Genomic DNA, 20143 nt, shown 5'->3' on the forward strand with positions numbered 1-20143 from the left:
GTTGGATACAGGTCCAAGGTTCTTGCTAAGCCGTTCCGTGTCCGCCTGAGCTAGGCAGAGGCAGTCAGAAGAGTCCTAGAGCCAGGAGAGATCCGGGAAGTCCAGAGCATCTGAGACCACTGTTTTGTGGGGCACTTACTCTATTTTAGGACAGTTCAAAAATAACTGCAAGGTGGTCACAGAGACCACAGTGGTTAAAGCCTTGCCCTGTTGCTCTCGGATTTGCACGTCTAATTGTATATCTTAAAACTAAAAGCAAAACCTGTCTCTTTAATTACCTGTCCCTGGCTGTGGCAGCGGCAGCAGGGAGCAGGGATGCATGCCCTGAAACCCCAAGCTGGAATCTGACTTACAGCCTTCCCACCCTGACAGCCGGTTGCCCACATTCACTTGGCATGTCCCCACTTGACAGTGCCTCAGGGGGGTGAGGGTGGGCCCTGGCCTTGAATCAGATACTTGTGGTTCAAATCCCTTGGCTTATTATAACCACCCATCCTAACTTAATTTCCCTCTCCTTTAAAATTTTATCATTTTTATGTTTTGGTATTTTGAGACAGGGTTTCTTTGTGTAGCCCTGACGGTCCTGTCCCCGACTGTCTGTAGACCAGGCTGTCCTCGAACTCACAGAGATCCGCCTGCCTCTGCCTCCTGAGTGCTGGGATTAAAGGTGTGCATCTCCACCAAAGGGCTTAAAGTTAAATTTTGATGAGGAGAACTACTCTTAGACAAAAACAACTCCTCACCTCAGTTCTAACAGACTTGACTGAACCGTCCCCTTCCTTATGGCCACTGTCCCTTTATATCAGCATGAATAAGCCAGGTGTCCAGGAAGCCAGCAGTTCAGGGTTCTGGTCTTTTCTTGGGTTGGGATGATCTCCGAGCCTTGGTTTTTGCCATTTTATTTAGTTATCTGGGGCTGAGCATGCTAAAGTTTTGTGATTTTACACTTGCTATTGTCTGGTTGCATCCTGAGCCATTTTATCAGGGCAGGGAGTAGGATGCATGCTGTTTACATCTTAAGTATAATTTGTCTTTTCACTTTCTTGATTTCCATGGCTGGCCCACTGTGCTCCTGATGAATGGGGATATAGATTGGGCACTGCTGTGCATGGGCCTGTGGTGTCCTGGCAGGCTCAGTCTCTGCCTTCCTAGCACCTCCCAGCCCACTGAAGTTGCAGAGGTATAAGGTGATGCTGAGTCTCAGCACCTGTGATACTGGAGTCTCCCGGGGTGAGAGGGGCTCCCATGTTCCCTAGAGGGGCTTTTCTGCCTCTGATAGTACTCCAAGACTTAGAGAGGAGTCCCCTTGCCCAGGCAGGCACTGTGAAAATTTACAACCAATATTAACAGTTTGGTGAGTAAATGAGGAGCTGGGAACTTAATTCAGTGGTGGAGTGCTTGGTTACATGTGCAAAGCCTTAGGAAGACAGACAAGGAAGGGAAGGGGACTTAGCTTGTCAGTGTAGAATCTTGCCTGCCTAGCATCATAAGGCCTACATTCCATCCCTGGAGGGAAAAAAGACAACAGTATCTCTCTTCCCTGCCCTTCCTCGTCTGTAGTTTCCAGACACTCAAGTGCCCAGTGGTGGCCCTCATTTGCCGTGATGTCATGGGCATCTCTGAATTCTCTGTGCACACCATCTTGTGTCCTTTTGAAAACAATGGAGATGATGTATTGTAGAAACCCCTTTCCTGCGGTCCCGCCGATGGGCAAAACCATCCTCCTCCCCTTCCCTTTCTTTCTTTCCTTTTTTGAGACAAGATTTCATTACGTAGCCTTGGCTAGCCTCAACTCAGAGATCCATCTGCTGATGCCTCAGGAGTGCTGGGATTAAAGATGTGAGCCACTAAGCCCTGCTCCTTCCCCTTCTTCCTTTTTTTTTTTTTTTTTTTTTTTTTTTTTTTTTTTGGTTTTTCGAGACAGGGTTTCTCTGTGGCTTTGGAGCCTATCCTGGAACTAGCTCTGTAGACCAGGCTGGTCTCGAACTCACAGAGATCCGCCTGCCTCTGCCTCCCGAGTGCTGGGATTAAAGGCGTGCGCCACCACCGCCCGGCTTTTTTTTAAATTTTATTTATTTATTTACCTTTTTGGGTATGTTGTTGTTGTAGTTTTGAGACAGGGTTTCTCTGTGCAGCCCTGACTGTCCTGGAGCTAGCTCTGTAGACCAGGCTGGCCTCGAACTAACAGAGATCCACAAGCCAGTGGTGTTTCCCGTTCACAAGGTGCTCTCATCCCTCAGACCATTTCATGACATCACCAAGAAACCTCATACATATCAGCTGTCGCTCTTCATTTCCTCAACTCCTTTCCCTGGCAACCACCGGTCTGCTTTCTATCTCTCTGGATTTGCCTGATCTGGGCATTTCCCACAGATAAAATCTACACTAGGCTCTCCTGCACGCCTGGCTTTGACTTAGCAATAATGTGTTCAAGGTTAGTAGCACTGGGTAAGTGCCTCCTTCCGAAGGTCAGCGACCTCTTGAGCGGGCCACGGATGTCCTTCCCACTCACCATTTGTGGTGTTTGGGTTGCTTTTGCTTTTTAACTGTTGTGAACGGTGCTGCTTGGTGCATTTATGTGCAGGTTTTGGTGTGTTTGTGTGTTCTGTCTCTGTTGGGTGTGGACACGGGAGTAGAATTACTAGATCATGTGGTAATGTGGAATTGCTGGCCTCACAAGCCCATGGGGCTTCAGCTGCCAGGTTTTCCTGCTTTTTGTGCCCCTGAGCCAATGTCTGAAGCTAGATAGCCTGGATTTGAGCCTGCTTTGTGAGTTCTGGTCTTGCAGTCCTGCTGGGGCTCCAGTGTCACCAGCTGTAAAAGGGGTAGGCATAGATCCACAGCCACCCAGGCTCTGTGAAAAGCAGATTCCTGACTACAGCCCTCTCTCACATCTGGTAGGGAAGCCATCTGTGTGCCTGCCCATCCAGTTAGGTGGGATGCACTGAATGAAGAAGACACTGAGCACCAGTTCTGGCAGGATTTGGGCGGGGACTGTAGGGGTGTCACAGTTCAGCTCTCCAGGCTGTGCACTGCTGCCGCTCCAGATCTTATTGAGCTCCTCACGGCAGTTGGTTGGGGTGTAGATGAGCTGCCCCCAGAGTTTCCATCAAAGAACAGCCATCTCAGTTATGCTGGGTTGTTACTGTCCTCACATTCCAGGGCTAGAAGGTTAGAATTCCACCTGATATCTCAGAACTTTCTGTTTCTTTGTAGACTGGCTGGCAGACTTTCTCCAGCTCTGTGAGCAGGCTGTGGGGACTACCGGCTTTGCCGTTCTTTGAATGGTGCCTAGCACTGGGCAGCTGCATACAGCATTAGCTATTGTGGTTATTGTGTTGTTAGAGTCTGACTGAACCCAGCTGTGGGCCCAGCAGACTGGTGGGAGATCTGGGGCACTGACCAAGCCTTGATCTCTTATCTGTGCAGTGGGCTGAGTGAGTTCATCCTGGGAAGACTGAAGTGAGGGTCACATAAGGAGGCCAACAGGAGTCGGGCAGGGGCTGGTAATGGGAGTGTAGGAACAAGCAAGGTCAAGGTGCTGAGAATAGAAGCTCAGCACATCTGTGGGCCCCCTGAAAGGCTAGCTGCCCCAGCCTTTCCTCACCCACGGCTGCTTTTTGATTCTTTGTTTTTCTTTTTGTGTGTGTGGGGGGTGGGGGTGGGGGGGATGGAGACAAGGTTTCTCTGTGTAGCCCTGCCTGTCTTGGAACTCACTCTGTAGAACAGGTTGGCCTTAAACATATAAGGTGAGCACACCACTGCCCAGCTGATCCTTTGTTTTTTATTTCATGCTTTTTGTTTTTATAGTCATGCTATTGTAGTTTATGGAAACACTCAGGCAGCAGGGCCCTGCCCTGCCCCCATAGGACTGGAGTGGGGGTGGGTGCCCGTATTAACCACATATTCACCTGTCCTGTGTTCATCTATCCTGTTTCTGCAGGGAGGAGGTACAGGAGAATTGTGTGCGGTGGCGGAAGAGGTTCACTTTTGTGTGTAAGATGAGTGCCAACCCGGCCACAGGCCTGCTGGACCCCTGCATCTTTCGAGTGTCTGTGCGCAAGGTGAGGCGGGTTTGTGTGACTGGGCCTAGGGTTGTGAGCTCAGAGCTGAGGATGGGTGTGAGACTCTCCACCTGTGGGTGTAGGCGCTTTTCCTACCAAGTCCATTGCAAGGAGAAATGTGAGCTGTTAACCTGCTCCTTTCTGTGTTCTGTTTTCATGGTGCTTTGGGGCCATCTCTGAGAGACCAGGGTTTCCTAGTCATGCCTTATGTGTCTGTGTCTCTGCAGGAGCTGAAAGGCGGGAAGGCATATTCCAAGGTAAGAGGGCCGTGTTCCGCACCACCCTGTGCCTTCTTCCTTTTCCTGGCACTTACTTCACTAGTTGTGTTAGGGATTGGTTAAAACTTAGCAGACATTACCCAGCCTCTGCTTCCTAGTGCTGGGGCTGAAGGGATATGCGACCACTCCCAGCTTCTATACTCGGAGTCTATGTTTTCTGTGTGTGTGTTGTTGGAGATTGAACCCAGGGCCTCATGCATGCTAGGCAAATATTTTACCACTGCTCCATTTAGGGAGTGCCGTGTGCATGCGTGTGCTTGTAAGCAGCAGTTGTGCAAACTGATGCACAGATTCTGCGGCTTCAGCTCCTCACTTACCCAGGGTATCATGGGTATCTTGCAGGTCACCTCAGCTTCCTGTACTCTTTCTAATGGCAGCGGTGTCCCACTGTGTGGCTGGTGACTCAGATTCAGCCATTCACTGCTGCTGTAGACTGTGTTGATCCTAGGCTTTCATTAATGCTTCCCTTCCACCCCCACCCTTGCCCCCACTCCTGACTTCAGCTCTGGGAGTAAAACCTTTTCTATGGGAAAGATCGGGAGAAGATGACCTAGCTTTGAATGAGCATGTTCTGTCCTCCATCTCTTGTCTCTGGGGGACTCGTGGCCGGCTCAGCACAAGGCAGATGACCTCTGACCCTGTGGGAGATACCTGAGACAAAGGTAGAATGGCTCAGACATCCCCACTACTAGAGCTCCAGAAGCCTACAGCTCTGTCTGCCTGCCCTGGCCGGGCAATGGAGGGGCTGTCAAATTGTCAGTGTACAGCCAAGGAGCCTTCAGCTCATATCAGATGCTGCCAGACCTTCCCTGCTTTTCCATGGCAGGACCTTACCTTTATCCCGTTATACAAATGAGGAAACCAGTACCTACAGAGGGACTGGACTATAAAATGGGGGCCGTCTGAGTCATTTCTGATCCTGTAGTCTGTGTCCCTAAATATTGTAGTCGAGCCCTGTATGTAACTGGTGCACAATAAATGTCCCAATTAGTTTGCTGTCCTGGTGATCCCCAAGCCTGGCTCTCTGTCACTTCAGCCTCAGTTTCCCCTGTTCTGCTGTCTCTCACATCTCACCTGTACACATCTTCAGAGGAACAGGTCCAGACTGGTTGGCAGAAAGTCTTACCCAGTAAGCTCGTGCATGCCACACAGTGTCCATATGTTAAATTCTTCCCTCTACTGGGGACGTCATGGGGACCCTGCCTGCTCTGTAGTGTCTCGTCACCTCACTCTGCCACCCAATTCCCATGGGCCTGCCCGCTCTTCTGCCTGCTCTCTGTCAGCTCCCGACAGCATGGCCTTGTTTCCTTGGGAACAATGTGTCTGTGTCACAGACAACAATGTCCTTTCATCTCGGGCACACTGGCCCTAGTGCACCCTGGGACTCCACACAAAGGGTGCTTTGTGGCATTCAGGGATGTGAGCTCCTTGCTTTGCCACATTGGTGCTGCTGACCCAGGATCCTGTCCTTGAGTCCTGGTTATGCAACAGTCAGTGTGGCTATGGGGTGAGCCTGTCCTCCTCTCCCCACCCCTACCAAATTAACCCCTCGGTGCCTCTGGTGCCCAGCACCCACACTCCCTGCAGCCTCCCACATTTTCTGTTCTCCTCCCAGCTTGGCTTCACTGACTTGAACCTGGCTGAGTTTGCAGGCTCAGGCTCCACTGTACGCTGCTGCCTATTGGAGGGATATGATACCAAGAACACCCGCCAGGACAACTCCATCCTCAAGGTACCTGTGCCCTGCTACCTCTTCTGCCTTCCCAAGGGGCAGGGACAAATGTACCTCCTCATCAAAAGATACAAGTTCTCAGGGAGGATGTGGGCCCCTGGGTTATGACCTCAGTTTTCCCATCCATGGTTGGGTGTGACCCCCACCTTCCAAAAGGGCTTGATAAGTACCTTTGTCAAGATGAACCTTGTGCCATGTGCCTGTCCTTTTCTATCTCGTGGCCCTGACAGCAAGCACAGCCTGTGGGTGTGGTATCTGTCATTAGCTCCAAGTTTCATCATCTGCCCTAGCTCATAAGCAGAGCTAACATTTAATCCCGCCAGTCATATAGCCTGGGTCCCAATTGTTGCCCATCATGATCTGAGATTTCCTGGCTCCTGGTGAGGTATCAGTGAGTAGAACTGATGTTCTGAACCCATGTGAGCTCCAAGGCAGGCCTGCCCTGCTGGCCACACAGGTCTCTAGCAGCCCAGGTAGCTCATTTCCCTCAGGCAGCTGCTAATGTATCTTTTTTTTTAAATATTTATTTATTATGTATACAATAGTCTGTGTGTATTCCTGTAGGCCAGAAGAGGGCACCAGACCTCATTACAGATGGTTGTGAGCTACCATGTGGTTGCTGGGAATTGAACTCAGGACCTTTGGAAGAGCAAGCAATGCTCTTAACCTCTGAGCCATCTCTCCAGCCCTGCTAATGTATCTTCTTCCGAGCAGAAATACCCAGGTGTCTGCATCAGAACACCTTCGTCCCTTCCCACACCCTTTAGAGTCTGGCTGAGAAAACCGGTTTGTCCTAATACCACATCTAAGCTGACCTAAGAGTGGCCTGCTGTGCCCGGCACAGAGCTGGGCACAAGGTAATCGACAGGACTTGAAACACATCTGAATAGGGTGTAGGCTGGTAAATGTGGTAGCATGCTGTGTCATCCCGGAATTTGAAGCTGAGGTAGGAAGATCATGAGTTTGAGGCCGGTCAGAACTACACAAGAATCAAGAACCTGTCTTTAAAAAAAAAAAAAAGAACTGGGCAGTGGTGGCGCATGCTTTTAATCCTAGCACTTGGGAGGCAGAGGCAGGCAGATCTCTTGAGTTTGACACCAGCCTGGTCTATAAAGTGAGTTCCTGGACAGCCAGGGCTGTTACACAGAGAAGCACTGTCTCAAAAAGGAAAAAAAAAATGGTGATATGTGCCTTTAATCCCAGCACTCAGGAGGTGGAGGCTGGTGGCTCTACATGAGTTCCAGGGCACAAGACCCTGTAGGAAGTAAGAAAGAATGGGAAGATCAGACTGGTTAATGGAAAGTCTTTCCCAGTAGGCCTGTGTACTCTGTTAGAAAGAAACCTGGAGCCAGGTGACCTCAGCCAAGGCCAGCTCCCCTACATCCTGTCTGCTGAGTTTTGTGAAGTCAGCTGTCCTCAGAGTCTTGCTTCCCCCACCTGCAACTGGATCTGTCACCTACTTTGTAGACCGTTATCACGGCCAAGTGAAACGATCCATAAATAAGCCTGAGCCCAGAGGCTATGGTGACATCACACTGGGGTCTGGGATCTGAGCACTTCTTTCCCCGTCTGTTACTCTCTGCCTGTTACTCCTTCTCAGCCCATATTTTGAGACTCAAACTTAACCGTTGGCAGAATCATTTGCAAGTGGGTTCTAAATTCTATACTGGTTGGATATTTTACTTCATTTAAAAATCAAAACAAAAAAACTTACTGGGTGGTGGTGTCTGCGCACACCTTTAATCCCAACACACGAAAGACAGAGAGGCAGGCGGATCTCAAGTTTGAGGCCATTCTGGTCTACAAAGTGAGTTCCAGGGCAGCCAGTGCTACAGAGAAACCATGTTTGGAAAAGATATAAAACAAACAAAAACTTTGAGCCAGCCCCGTTTGCCATGGTTGGGCCCTGTGAGTACTCCCTACTTCTTGTGTGGCTCCTTGAGCCCTGTTCCCCAGCTCCGAGTTGGGGAGAGCAGGTGTGAGAGAGTGTGGCCCTGGAACTCACAGTCTAGTTGTGATGTGTAATTGCAGGTGTGGGTGAGTGTGGCCTGGAACTCACAGTCTAGTTGTGATGTGTAATTGTATGTGTGGGTGAGTGTGGCCTGGAACTCACGGTCTAGTTGTGATATGTAATTGCAGGTGTGAGAGAGTGTGGCCCTGGAACTCACGGTCTAGTTGTGATGTGTAATTGCAGGTGCCGACTTGTATGCTCGGGCGCTAGGTGCCAAGTGGGCCTTGTCACTCCTCTCCCCGGGCTGCCCAGTCTGTCCTCCACACAGGACACCGGGCTCACTGTGGGCAGGTGAAGCCCAGGGGCTGATCCAGGCTGGGTGTTGGCAGCCAGTGCTGATTTCTCTCCTCTACCAATAGGTCACTATTGGCATGTTCCTGCTCTCTGGAGACCCCTGTTTTAAGACGTGAGTGTCACCCTGGCTATCGGTGGGGTTGGGGACCATGAAATAGATTCTTCCTTCCTCCAGGTTCTGGGGTACCCATCTCCATCTGATCCTGAGATTGGGCACCCCAGTCACACCCCTCTGTCCTCCCAAGGCCGCCATCTACTGCCAAGTCCATCTCCATCCCGGGCCAGGACTCCTCCCTGCAGCTGACATGTAAAGGTGGTGGGACCAGCAGCGGTGGCAGCAGTAGCACCAATTCCCTGACTGGGTCCCGGCCCCACAAGGCCCGGCCCACCATCCTGGGTTCAGGTACCATCTTCATCTGCCTGTCTCTCCACTGCCTGTGACTATAGCTTCTCCCCTGAACATCCTGTCCCAGGAAGATGCTTATCAAGAGGAGGGTACAGGCATAGTGGTGCACACCTTTAATCCCATCACTCAGACAGAGGAAGGGAGGATCTCTGATTCTAGGCTAGCCAGGGCTACATATGGAGACCCTATCTCAATGAGGGTGGTGGGGTGGTGGAAGAGGATGCATGCTTCTGCTGGTGCTGTCCTTGCTCTTGTGGTCTGAGGGCCATGATGGCCCCTCTCAGGGCTACCCTCAAAGCTGGGAGGCGGGGGGCTGAGGTGATTAGTGAGCAGATGGCATGTGTGGCTCTCCAGACCTGAGAGCTTTGCACCTCACTACCAGGCTTGACTGCCCTAGGTGCTGCCGCTGCTTCCTGCCTTGGCTTGGCTTGTCCAGGAGTGGGGCTTCCCAGCACGATCGCCCTTTCTAGCTGGTAGATACTGGGCCACAGAGGAGAGAGCTGTCTAGACGGGGGCCCTCAGCACACATGCTGTCCTGTGTAGACTAAAAGGCAGTAATTCTCTCCTGAACAGAGTGGGACCTAGCAGCTTGTTCCCCTGCCTTATACAGCGAGCCTGAGCTGGTGTGGTACATGTATGAGCCCCGTGTGAGAGATGGAGGCAAGAGGAACAGAGTTTAATCTACATAGCAAAATCAAATCCTCCTGGATTACTTGGGACCCTATCTTAAAATTTAAAAAATAAAAATAAAAATCTGGGCATAGTGGTACAAACTTTTTAATCCCAAAAGTCAGAGGCAGGTGGATCTCAATTAGAGAAGCTTGGTGTGTATAGTGAGTTCTGGGTCACTTGCCTAGTGAGACCCTATTCAAGAAAAAAACAAAACCCTGCCTGGCTTCGGTGGGAATATGGCAGACCTGAATGCAGCCTGTAGCTTGAATATCTCTGCTCATCTCTGGAGTGGAGGAGGTTGGTAAGGCGGGGATGTGTGCATACGCAGAGCCATGCCAGGTTCCACCTACCTTTTGTTCACAGCTGGGGAGTGAGGGCCGGAAAGGGGGTTTGAACTGACCTAGAACATAGCTGTTGCCTGTCTCGGGGTCTTGTCTTTTTCTGTCCTCCCTGCTTTTCTTTTTCCCAGATTTGCCAACAAACCCTAGTTCATTCTAGTTTCAAGGCTTTTAGTATGCTGTTCCCTGTGTCTGGAAGGCCATGGGCCTGCTGCCTTCTCTGTCCCCTCTGTGGTAGCCTAACAGTCTCAGCACTAAGCTCTGTCCTGGGAAAAGTCTGATTTGAGCTACAGACTGACCAGGCCTCCATGGGTGCTGTCCTGATCCACACACCCACCATGGTTGTGGATAACTTTCTCATCTTTTGTCCTCAAAGACCTGTAGATAGTCTACTTGAGAAGGTCCCAACAGCCACTTGAAGAATGGGTGACTTGAGGTAGATTGCTGCTCCTCTAGCCCCTGATCTTCAGTCTGTGGTGAGCTGGCCCCTTAGTGACCTTGCTCCTCTCCCCAGGACTTCCAGAGGAGCCAGAGCAAAGCCTGTCCAGTCCCGAGGAGGTGTTCCACTCTGGCCACTCCCGCAACTCCAGCTATGCCAGCCAGCAGTCCAAGCTGTCTGGTGAGTGGTCAGGCTTTAACGTGGGGATCTCTGGTCTCCCACAGCCTTGGGGCCCTGTCATCAATCGCCTTCCCAATATTGTCCACCCCCCAGGCTACAGCACAGAGCACTCTCGCTCCTCCAGCCTGTCTGACTTGACACACCGCAGAAACACGTCCACTAGTAGCAGCACCTCTGGTGGCCTCAGCATGACTGTAGAGGGTCCTGAAGGCATCGACAGGGAACACCGGCCCCCAGAGAAGCCACCTCGACCTCCTGAGAAGCCACCACGACCCCCACGACCCCTGCATCTGTCTGACCGCTCATTTCGGTGAGTCCTATGAGTCCTATTATTTGAGACCCCTTGGTAAACAGAACCCTTCTAGTGCTCCCTGTACTTTGCATCTGACCACACAGGGACCACAAAATAGATTCCCCATCTCTAAGTGTTGAATGGTTATGATTTTACCAGCTGCTGGCTGCAGGAGCACAGCCCTGGGCTAGGCACGTACCCTTGCTATCCAGAGCTGCTGTTTGTGGTTTTGTGTATTAGTCTGTAGACCCAGCCGATCGTGTTTGAGCCTTAGATCCCCTGCATACATGTTCAACTTGAAGGGTACTTAACTTTAGTCCTATTAAACACCTGCCGTTGAGGATGAACATAGAGTGTGCTAGTGCCATAGGTGCTGGGGTTATCCTTGTCTTGATGTTGCGCCTGTCACTGCCCTCTCCCTCAAGGCGAAAGAAGGACTCAGTGGAGAGCCACCCAACCTGGGTGGACGATACTCGCATTGATGCGGATGACATTGTGGAGAAGATAATGCAGAGCCAGGACTTCACCGATGGCAGCAATACTGAGGGTGAGCTGGCCATTTCAAGCCATCTGGGGGTGATGATAACCTCCAGAGGCTACTCCTGCCTGCTCAGCCTCTGTCTTCCCTTGTGTCCCCACAGACAGTAACCTTCGGCTGTTCGTGAGCCGTGATGGCTCCACCACGTTGAGTGGCATTCAGCTGGCCAACAGGTAGGGACTGGAGACAGGGAGGTGTGGTAAGGCAGCCACAGGGACCACTGACCTGGCTTTGAGCACCCATTTTGTCACCAGTGACCTTACCCATTCATCCTCAGTCCTTGCTGTGTCTTCAGAGTGCCTTCTCACAGTCCTTTGTGTGTCTGTGAGTCCAGTGTGTCTGGCTCCCCAGGCCTTTGAGCCAGTGAGTGAGAGTAGTGTCCAGCATACAGGACTGTCCTAGGGCTTTCCCTTGTGTTTCTGGGAGCTAAGAACATGTCCTTTGAACTTCTGGATCCAGAGCCCAAAAACCTTTGTGAAGTGTGTGTCTTGTGCTACTCTGCTGACCCCTGCTGGCTGAGGCCAGAAATTACAACTACCCTCTCCCAGCATTCCTCTGGGCTGCCCTGGGTGGAAGAGCAAGAAACCTTGGGGTTCTTCTTACAAAGGTGATAAAGACCTTAGACCACTTGTAGAATGAGAAGCCAGGACTTGGAGACTGGAGGAGGAAAGCCTGGTTCTGCAGGACCCAAGCGGTGAAAAGAGCAGATGCACTCCCTTAGCATTTTCCACACACACCTTTTTTTTTTTTTTTTTTTTTTTTTGGTTTTGAGACAGGGTTTCTCTGTAGCTTTGGAGCCTGTCCTGGAACTCACTCTGTAGATCAGGCTGGCCTCGAACTCTCTGAGACCCGCCTGCCTCTGCTTCCCAAGTGCTGGGATCAAAGGTGCACACCACCACTGCCTGGCTTTCTTGCCAAGATTTGTACCTCCAAACCTGTTTCTTCATTTGTCAAATGACCCAGGGAACAATCTCTCCTTGTCTGGGTGGTCCGTCCAGGTGTGTATGTACACAGCTGATGTCCAGAGGGAATGAGGCACAGTGTGGACCCGTTTCTGTCCCCCCTGGGAAATAGCTAGCCATCTCCGGGCGTCACTTCAGCCCCCTGTCATCACTGGTAGCCATGGTGGCATGTGGAGTACCCACAGGGCTGGCCCAGGGCAGCACTCAGTAACTGGAGCATCAGAGGGAATAAGCTCACTTTTCTCTCCCCCGCAGAGTCTCCTCTGGAGTCTATGAGCCTGTCGTGATTGAAAGCCATTGAGGGACCAGGTCTGAGGAAGGGCCCTGCCGTCTCTTGTACCCGGGTCAGCGGCGTTCCTGGAGGAGCCGGAAGCTGCCCTTCGGATCTGCTCTGCATCGCGCCTGTGCCTCCTTGTACTCTAGCCACACCAGCCCCAAAGCATCATTCCATTGTCCTTCGTCCACCCCGAACCACTGGTCCCGGGTGCCACTGTGAATATTGTCCTCTGAACCACTAGAAAATGGGGAAGATGGAGCTGGCCAGGACTGCCCAAACTAGAGAGGACCTGGGCCCAGCAAAGGACACAGCCACTCCTTCATGTTGGGGTACTTGTGGCTGCCACCCTCATGAGCTGCTTACTGCAGGAGCAACAGCTTCAGCCAGTCTAACAAGGCTCTTGCTCCTTCGTCTTGCCCTTGAGGAGCTGGACCCTCCCCAGAATCCTGCCACTCTGACCCTCCGCTTAGTGCTTCAGCTGTCCTTATGTCCTGAGGAGACCTGCTGGCAGCTTTCTCCTGGGAGCCAAGACCTCAACCCCACTTCCCTCATCAAATGTTCTCCTGCTGCCCTGCAGCCTGCACTTTGCACGTGCTTGTCCCCGACACAGCCACCGATCCTTGCCCTTATCCTGGACTCCTGGGTGCTGTCTGCTGTGCAGCCAGACCTAGGGTACAGTCGCCCGGCTGGAACGTGGCACTGCCCCTTCCCTCAAATTATCCCCAGTTCAGACCCAAGAGCAGGGCCTAGAAAGGTCTGAGCATCATGGTGCCATCTGCTAGGGCTGGGTCCTGAGCAGCTGGCCTTCCTGCAGGAAAGGAAGGGTGGGGCCCAGCTGTGCTGGGTAAGCAAAGGCCTCTCTTCCTCTGCTCTCCTGTCAGCAGGCCTGGGCTGGGTTCCAGGCTGGAGAGGCAGTCAGCCAGGTGGGCTGTGACTGCACGGACTGGAGCTGGTTTATTGCCAGACAAGCCTCAGCCCTCTGGGCAAGGGGCATGCTTTCCCTGGGGAGTCTGGTCCTGTGCCCTGCTCAGGCTTTCCCCTTACTACCCACCCTCTTGGTACCTCCCCAGCCCCAGCACTTTCTGTGTCTTCTGTAATTTGCTTAAAGGAGGCGGGTACTGGCTGCCAGTTCAGCCCTGGATAAATTCCCACCCCCAAGTTTCACTCATTTTGTATGAACCCAGCAGGCTGGCGTTTCCTTAGCCTTTAGGTATTTTCCTTTTCCTCCTAAGTTCACAGCTTGGAATTCCCACCTCCCCCAGCAAGGGGAGGTAGGTGCCTCTGTTCCCCACTCCACCTACATCTCAGCAGGGCTGGGGACAGGGAACTGGGGTGGGGGTGGGGTACAGGCCACTCGTTCTGTGGATGGGGGATAGCTGGACTCCCCAGGTTGGGAGGTCCCTTGCTCAGTTTCTGTCTTCCTTAGTTAGCAAAAGTTGGGGTTGTGATTTTAGAGCCTTCCTGGTGTTAGGGCCGGGGCATTTCTAGGGATTCCGTTGCCATTGTTTTAAACACCTGACGACTCTTGGAAATGGATGTTAGAAGGCGCTGCCGAGGCAGAGCAGAACATGGCTGGAGAAGGTTCTGCTCAGCTCAGAGAGTCCTTTCCTGCCCAGCAGGTTTTTGGCACTTTAAGGGACGCTGGCAGCCTTGTTTCTAGGTGAGGTGACCTCTAGAAGATGGAGAGAGCACTACCACTCTTGCTTGTCTATGTCTGGTCCAGAATTCCAGGGCTCCAAACAAAGCAGTTAGTCCTGTCAGGAAGGACGCCTCCAGCCCAGGTCTGAACCAGAGGGTCTCTCTGCTACGTTACTCCTGTTCTAGACACTGGGCTGAAAACACGGCCACAACCAAACTAACATTGGCAGGAGCCAGAGACGAAGAGTCCTCTTGAGCTCTGTGATTCCCACATGCTGCCCAAGCACCTAGACTTCAAATTCTATATACAGAGATAGGCTATATTAAGAGATATTTTTGGAAAGGAATTGGTCTATGCAATGCCAGTTTGGAGCCTTCTTGAAAGACAGTTTACTGTTTCTACTAGGAGATATAAAGGTCTACAATATTTTTAGGGTTCTTTTCTGGTTATCCCCACAACTGACCACACTGTGTGGTCTGGCAGGAAGGAGAAGGCGGGTCTTCCTCTGTGGGAGGTGAAGGAGGAATATTTGGTTTTGCTTTACTCCCACCTTTTCTAACAATGTTACTGCTGCTCCCCATTTCATGGGCTGTTTGTATCTCTGTCTCTGCTTACAGTAGAACATAATGTCATTGGGGAAATCAGCCTAGTGTCGGTGTTTGATTGGGGGGATTAAATGTTGATGTTTTTGTTACTCTGTTTCGTTGTTTGTTTTTTAAATTATCTCATTACCATGTTCACTTGGGGGCCAAAACAACAGAAGCTCGCCATATGTCTTATATATGTTGGATGAAATGCTGGGGAAAGTTTAGGAGGCCAGGGTTTGCCGGTCTGCCCCCAGTCATAATCTCCACACACTCAAAAATCCCCTGTGAGTGTGTGTTTTGGCTGTCCTTGAACTCAGAGAGCCACCTGCCTCTGCCTCCTGGTGCTGGGATTAAAAGTGTGAGCCACCATTGTCCTGCTTTGCCTTTCAATTCTATTTGTGAGGAGTGGGCACAAAAAGGACATAGAAGGTAGCCAGGCAGTGGTGGCACACACCTTTAATCCCAGCACTTGGGAGGCAGAGGCTGGTGGATCTCTGTGAGTTCGAGGCCAGTCTGGTCTACAAGGGCTAGTTCCAGGACACCTAGGACATTGAGAAACCTTATCTCGAAAAATCAAAAAACAAACAAAAAACCCCACACTGGGGCTGTGGAGGCACAAAGAGGGAGCTGCTGCCTTGGGGGTGGGGACACAGGGCCATCCAGAAACGTGGCAGTCAGAACCTAGTGGGAAACCAGCCAACATAAGGGAGTATCATTCCCTCAGCCAGTGCAAATCCTTATCCGTGCTGGCTTGCATGTCCCTACCTCCCCTAGGCCAGTGGCGGTCATTCTACAACCTCTTTCACAATTTCAGGATCGGGAAATAGAACCTTTAAATTCTGGTGTCTGCTTCACCTTTGGCTTAGATTATGGTCTGTCCGCTGACCCTCATTTTCCCTACGTGGGGTGGGGGAAGACTTCCAACCCTGGGATGCATCTCTTTCTGGCTTGGGGCTGTGATGTTTAAGGGAGGATTATTGGTTGGGAAGGTTATGACGGTGCTGTAGCCACAAAAACCAGGAAGTCTGAGTCAGCAGCCAGTTTCCTTTAGAGACTACATTTCCCGACGTGCAAAGCGGTTGGGGGACGTGCCCGCACGTCTGACCTAGACTGGTCCAAAGACTACAACTCCCAGAGTACCAATCTCGATTTACAAGCCGGAAAGTTCTCAACCAGGAACCGGATGTGTCCGGCGAAACACTGGGGAGATGGTGAGCCGGGGTTGCGGTGCCTCTGTGAATTGGGGGTATCAATGGTGGGGCCTGGAGTCTCATTTGGGGTCGGGCTTTCCGAACCCGGATCGCTCTCCCGACCGCTTGTGGACAGGTGACACGGGGCCCGGCGTGGCTTCCTAAACTGGAGCACCACTTCTAGTCAGCCCCCGTATACAGCTGTTGAATGAATGAGAAGCTAGGCGTGTAAACTGTCTGCGCGGACCCTCCATTAGTGCACGCCCTCGTAGCGCCATCTCGCCAGCTGAGCCTTCCTTTTTCTCCAGGCCACCGGGACAGACCAAGTGGTGGGATTTGGCCTCGTCGCCGTTAGCCTGATCATCTTCACTTACTACACCACTTGGGTGATTCTTTTGGTATGTGCCCCCGCCCCCCAAACTCACCTTCATCCTGCCCTATATTTCTTAATAAGCCGACTCCTAACACGATTCAAACATCTGCATGCCAGGCACTGTGCTGGGTGCTTGGCCTGCCATAATTTCACGAAATCTCCACTATGATTATTGATGGTGTCTACATTTTATAGGTGAGGTTGAGACCCAGGGAAAAGGGTAAGGCCCAGCCTCTTTCAACTGCTGCACTGTACGGTTAGCCAGCACCTTCTGGGTGTAGCAATCGCCAGTAGATTTTATTAACACCTTGAGGCTTTCTCTCTCTCTCTCTCTCTCTCTCTCTCTCTCTCTCTCTCTCACTCATGTGGGAAAAATCTGTTAGTTATTGCTTAAAAGTGCATTGTGTTTTAAAAGGGGAACCTTGCAGTCAGTACCTGGTATCCTTTAGAAAGAAAATTTAGGTGGGTGGAGAAATAGATAGCTCAGCGGTTAAGAGCAGTGGCTGCTCCTCCAGAGAACTGGGGTTCAAGTCCCAGCACTCACATGGCCAGCTACAACCATCTATAATCCATTTCCAGGAGATCCAGCAAAAGGCCAGGCAGTGGTGGCACACGCCTGTAATCCCAGCACTCGGGAGGCAGAGGCAGGCGGATCTTTGTGAGTTCGAGGCCAGCCTAGTCTACAAGAGCTAGTTCCAGGACAGGCTCCAAAGCCACAGAGAAACCCTGTCTCGAAACCTCCCCTCACCCCAAAAAGAAAGGAGATCCAGCAAAAGTACCTGGCACACTAGTCTTAAGTGTTAGCTGGGTTGGAGATCCATGGCGTGGATGAGGTGCACCTGCATGCACGTGCACATATGTATAATCAAAAAGTAGAATAATTTTAAAAGACCTAGAGTTCCTGCATTCCAAAGGCAGAGAGAGGAAGGGAGGTCTCTGTGAGGTCAGCGTGGACTACATAGCAAGCTCCAGGTCAGCCAGGGCTATGTCATGAGACCTTGCCTCAGAAAATAAAAAGATTGGTTTCCAGCACTCAGAAGGCTCCCTGAGATAATGCGGTGAGACTTTGTTAAAATACATATCCACCTAGAAGAGCGAAGGTTCCCTACCTCTTGGGGATTCCTCATGATTCTTGGCTAGACTCAGGATACCATCAGGACAGCTCCAGCCCCTTGGACAGAGGAGGTGGGCTGGCTTCCTGTTCGGGCGGGGTAAGACAAGCAGTACTCACCAGAGCTCTTGCCCTTGGTGCCAGCCATTCATCGACAGCCAGCATGTCATCCACAAGTACTTCCTGCCCCGTGCCTATGCTGTCCTCATCCCACTGGCCACAGGCCTCCTGCTGCTCCTGTTTGTGGGTAAGTCTCCCATTCTCCAGGGGTCTCCTGATCCGGGGCAGGGTGTGTGGAAGACTGGCCACTCTCACCCGAGTGTGCGTCCACTCTCTGACACTTGCTGTACATCTGCTTAGAAGCTCCTTGTCCCCAGCTCTCCCTGGGGTTTTCCTGTTCCTCCTTAACGACCACAGGCTCTTGGGGCAATAAGGGCATATCTCCCTCCTGCGGTCGCAGCCTCATCAGCACTCCTAGGCCACCTACTCTCCTGCCACCCTTGCATCTCTTATTGCTCCCGTGGGCTGGGGACTGTGTCTTCATCATTACAGCGTTCTAAGCTCATGGGAGTGACGCTGAGCTAGTGCAGAGTGATTCGGGGGACGGGACAGTAGGATGGGGTGCTGATGGGTAGGAGGGCGGATATGTGAGTAGATGGATAGGAAAATCATGCCCCACAAAATCGGAAGCACTCAGCAAAGCTCCTTGCATTCACTTGACGATGGTTGACTGGCCCACAGGGTGTTTGCTTGGGAGCCCGACCTTGCGTGTGGGTCATCTTGCCCTGCCATCCAGTCTTCACTTAGGCCAGCCCAGTCTCTCACTCTGTCTTCCAGGATTGTTCATCACCTATGTGATGCTGAAGAGCCAGAGGGTGACCAAGAAGGCTCAGTGAAGGGCCAGCGATGAGGCTTCCAGAACCTTCTCCATATCTCCTCCAGGGAAGAGGCCAAAGGTCACAGCCTGCGAGACAGCCTGGCTGTGCTGCAGCCCTCTTTAGGAGGTGGGACAGCTTCCAAGTCAGCTCTGACAAACTGGAACCCTCTCCCCTCTTACTTGTCCTTCCAGAAGCCAAGAGGAAGGTTGATTGGGAAACCTCTCCCTCATTCCCTTTGGGCTCAGGCCTGAACATGGCTGGTCCTGTCCACCTCACAGTCCAAGCCCCCTGCCACTCCCACAGGGTCCTGCTCTCGTCTGTGTTCCTCTTGTCATGTGCTGATAGACACAGCAGGCTCCACGGTTGTGTGCAGCCTCCCCGCCTCCTGGACAAACCCTGTCCCTTCTCATGGCAGCTCTCTGTGTCTGACACTGTCCAGACTCCATGAGGACTTCTGGACCCAGAAAGCCCTAGGGAAAGACTGACAGACCACAGAACCCAGGCAGCCACCCCAGATCCCAGCTGGCCTGTTTGGGAAGATTTACAAATAAATATCAATCGTGTTGGTGTTTGTCTCTCTGCCGTCTTGCTTTGGGGAGAATGGCTGGAGGGGGTCAGATTGCCTCATTGTCCTACCTCTGTGCTGTCCCTATGCTAGACACAGGTAAAGCGGGAACTGGGATAGATATGGTCCTGGCTGGGGAAAAGTCACAGCTGGGGAGTCGAGAGGAGCCTAGCACACCTTTTAAGGTCTTATATAGCCTAGGCTGGCATTAAAATATGTAGCTGAGGATGACTTTGAACTTCTGGTCTTTTTTCTTTCTTTTTTTTGTTTTGTTTTGTTTTTTGTCTCCATTTGTCCAGGGCTGGGACTCCAAGGTTGGGACACCACATCTGGGGTGAACATAGGGCTTCATGCTTGCTAGGCAAGCGTGCGTCCCTCACCCTGGCTCTCTTTCCCCCATCTCTCATCTACATGACCCCAAATTGTATCAGTTCTCCCTCTTTTCTCAAGCCCTCTCCAGCCCCCTTTTGAATACAAAGCCACCATCTCTTTTCCTAAAAGAGAGAGGGTCTCCACTCTGTGCTTCCCCTACCACTCTGGCTTCTCAAAAATACATTATCTGGCTAGAGAGATATGTTAGCAGCTACTCCAGGGGACCAGAGTCGAGTTCTAACACCCACATTTAAGTGACTTCCAGTCGCCTGCAATTCCAGCTCCAGAGGACCCGACCTCTCTTCTCGATTCCACTCTACCCCACAGACACATTTAAGCCAGCATGTCTGGACACCTTTCTCATCTATCATGCATGGCAGGGACTATCTCTAATCACTACAGCCACTGTGGTCTCTTACTTGTGGGGACGCACCAAGGCCCCCTGCACCCCCTACTCCCATCATTCCACTCTATACTTCTCAAGCACCAGTTTGTGCTGGGCGCTGAGGCAGGAAATTTGCTCCATGTGGCTTCTGCCCTGGTGGCAACTCCCATTTCAGGAGGATTTTGATGTAATAAACCAGTACATGAGCAAGACAATCTCTGCTCATGTCAGGGGTGATGAGAATAAAGGTCATGTGACCCAGAGTGCAGGGGAAGTGCATAGAGTCCTGCAAGGTGGCAAGAAGGATCATGGCAAGTAAAAGTCCAGACAGAACTACTAGGGAGTCCAGGAAGGGGGAAAGAACCCTCGAGGTGGAAGCTTGCAGCTGGCGCTCGGGCAGTGGGTGTTTGGAGACCAGGTCTAGAGTAGGTCAGGTGGCCTGGGCCGTGGTGAGGAGGTTGACTTCTGTTCCACTGCCAAGGGAGATCACTGGAGGCTTAACGGACAAGGGTGACATCATCCCGTCCATGCCTTTAAAAGATGAGGCTAGCAGCTGTATA

General features: G+C 51.7%; 2 protein-coding genes across 2 annotated transcripts in view; both read left to right on the forward strand.

The window, feature by feature from the left end:
* Eeig1 (estrogen-induced osteoclastogenesis regulator 1) overlaps positions 1-14821 on the forward strand; it is a 30264-nt gene extending 15443 nt beyond the window's left edge. The window contains exons 2-11 of the mRNA XM_075985846.1: positions 3944-4064; positions 4292-4321; positions 5958-6074; positions 8445-8491; positions 8625-8782; positions 10310-10414; positions 10508-10724; positions 11132-11253; positions 11348-11417; positions 12462-14821. Of these exons, the coding sequence (XP_075841961.1) occupies positions 3944-4064; positions 4292-4321; positions 5958-6074; positions 8445-8491; positions 8625-8782; positions 10310-10414; positions 10508-10724; positions 11132-11253; positions 11348-11417; positions 12462-12507 (1033 nt within the window). The 3' untranslated portion in view covers positions 12508-14821. The remainder of the gene's footprint in view (positions 1-3943; positions 4065-4291; positions 4322-5957; positions 6075-8444; positions 8492-8624; positions 8783-10309; positions 10415-10507; positions 10725-11131; positions 11254-11347; positions 11418-12461) is intronic.
* Positions 14822-15869: 1048 nt separating this feature from the next.
* Dpm2 (dolichyl-phosphate mannosyltransferase subunit 2, regulatory) lies at positions 15870-18828 on the forward strand. Its single transcript, XM_075985847.1, has 4 exons — positions 15870-15920; positions 16208-16297; positions 17528-17630; positions 18221-18828. The coding sequence occupies exons 1-4, from the start codon at positions 15918-15920 to the stop codon at positions 18277-18279; spliced, it is 255 nt and encodes an 84-aa protein (XP_075841962.1). The 5' UTR covers positions 15870-15917; the 3' UTR covers positions 18280-18828.
* The last annotated feature ends 1315 nt before the right edge of the window (positions 18829-20143 follow it).

Source organism: Microtus pennsylvanicus, chromosome 9, assembly GCF_037038515.1.
Source record: "Microtus pennsylvanicus isolate mMicPen1 chromosome 9, mMicPen1.hap1, whole genome shotgun sequence".
In the NCBI taxonomy this organism is placed as follows: domain Eukaryota; kingdom Metazoa; phylum Chordata; class Mammalia; order Rodentia; family Cricetidae; genus Microtus; species Microtus pennsylvanicus.

Coding starts and splice junctions, on each gene's coding strand:
- Dpm2 (XM_075985847.1), top strand. Junction 16,298..17,527: donor CCACTTGGGTGATTCTTTTG/GTATGTGCCCCC, acceptor CCTTGGTGCCAG/CCATTCATCGACAGCCAGCA. Junction 17,631..18,220: donor CCTGCTGCTCCTGTTTGTGG/GTAAGTCTCCCA, acceptor TCTGTCTTCCAG/GATTGTTCATCACCTATGTG.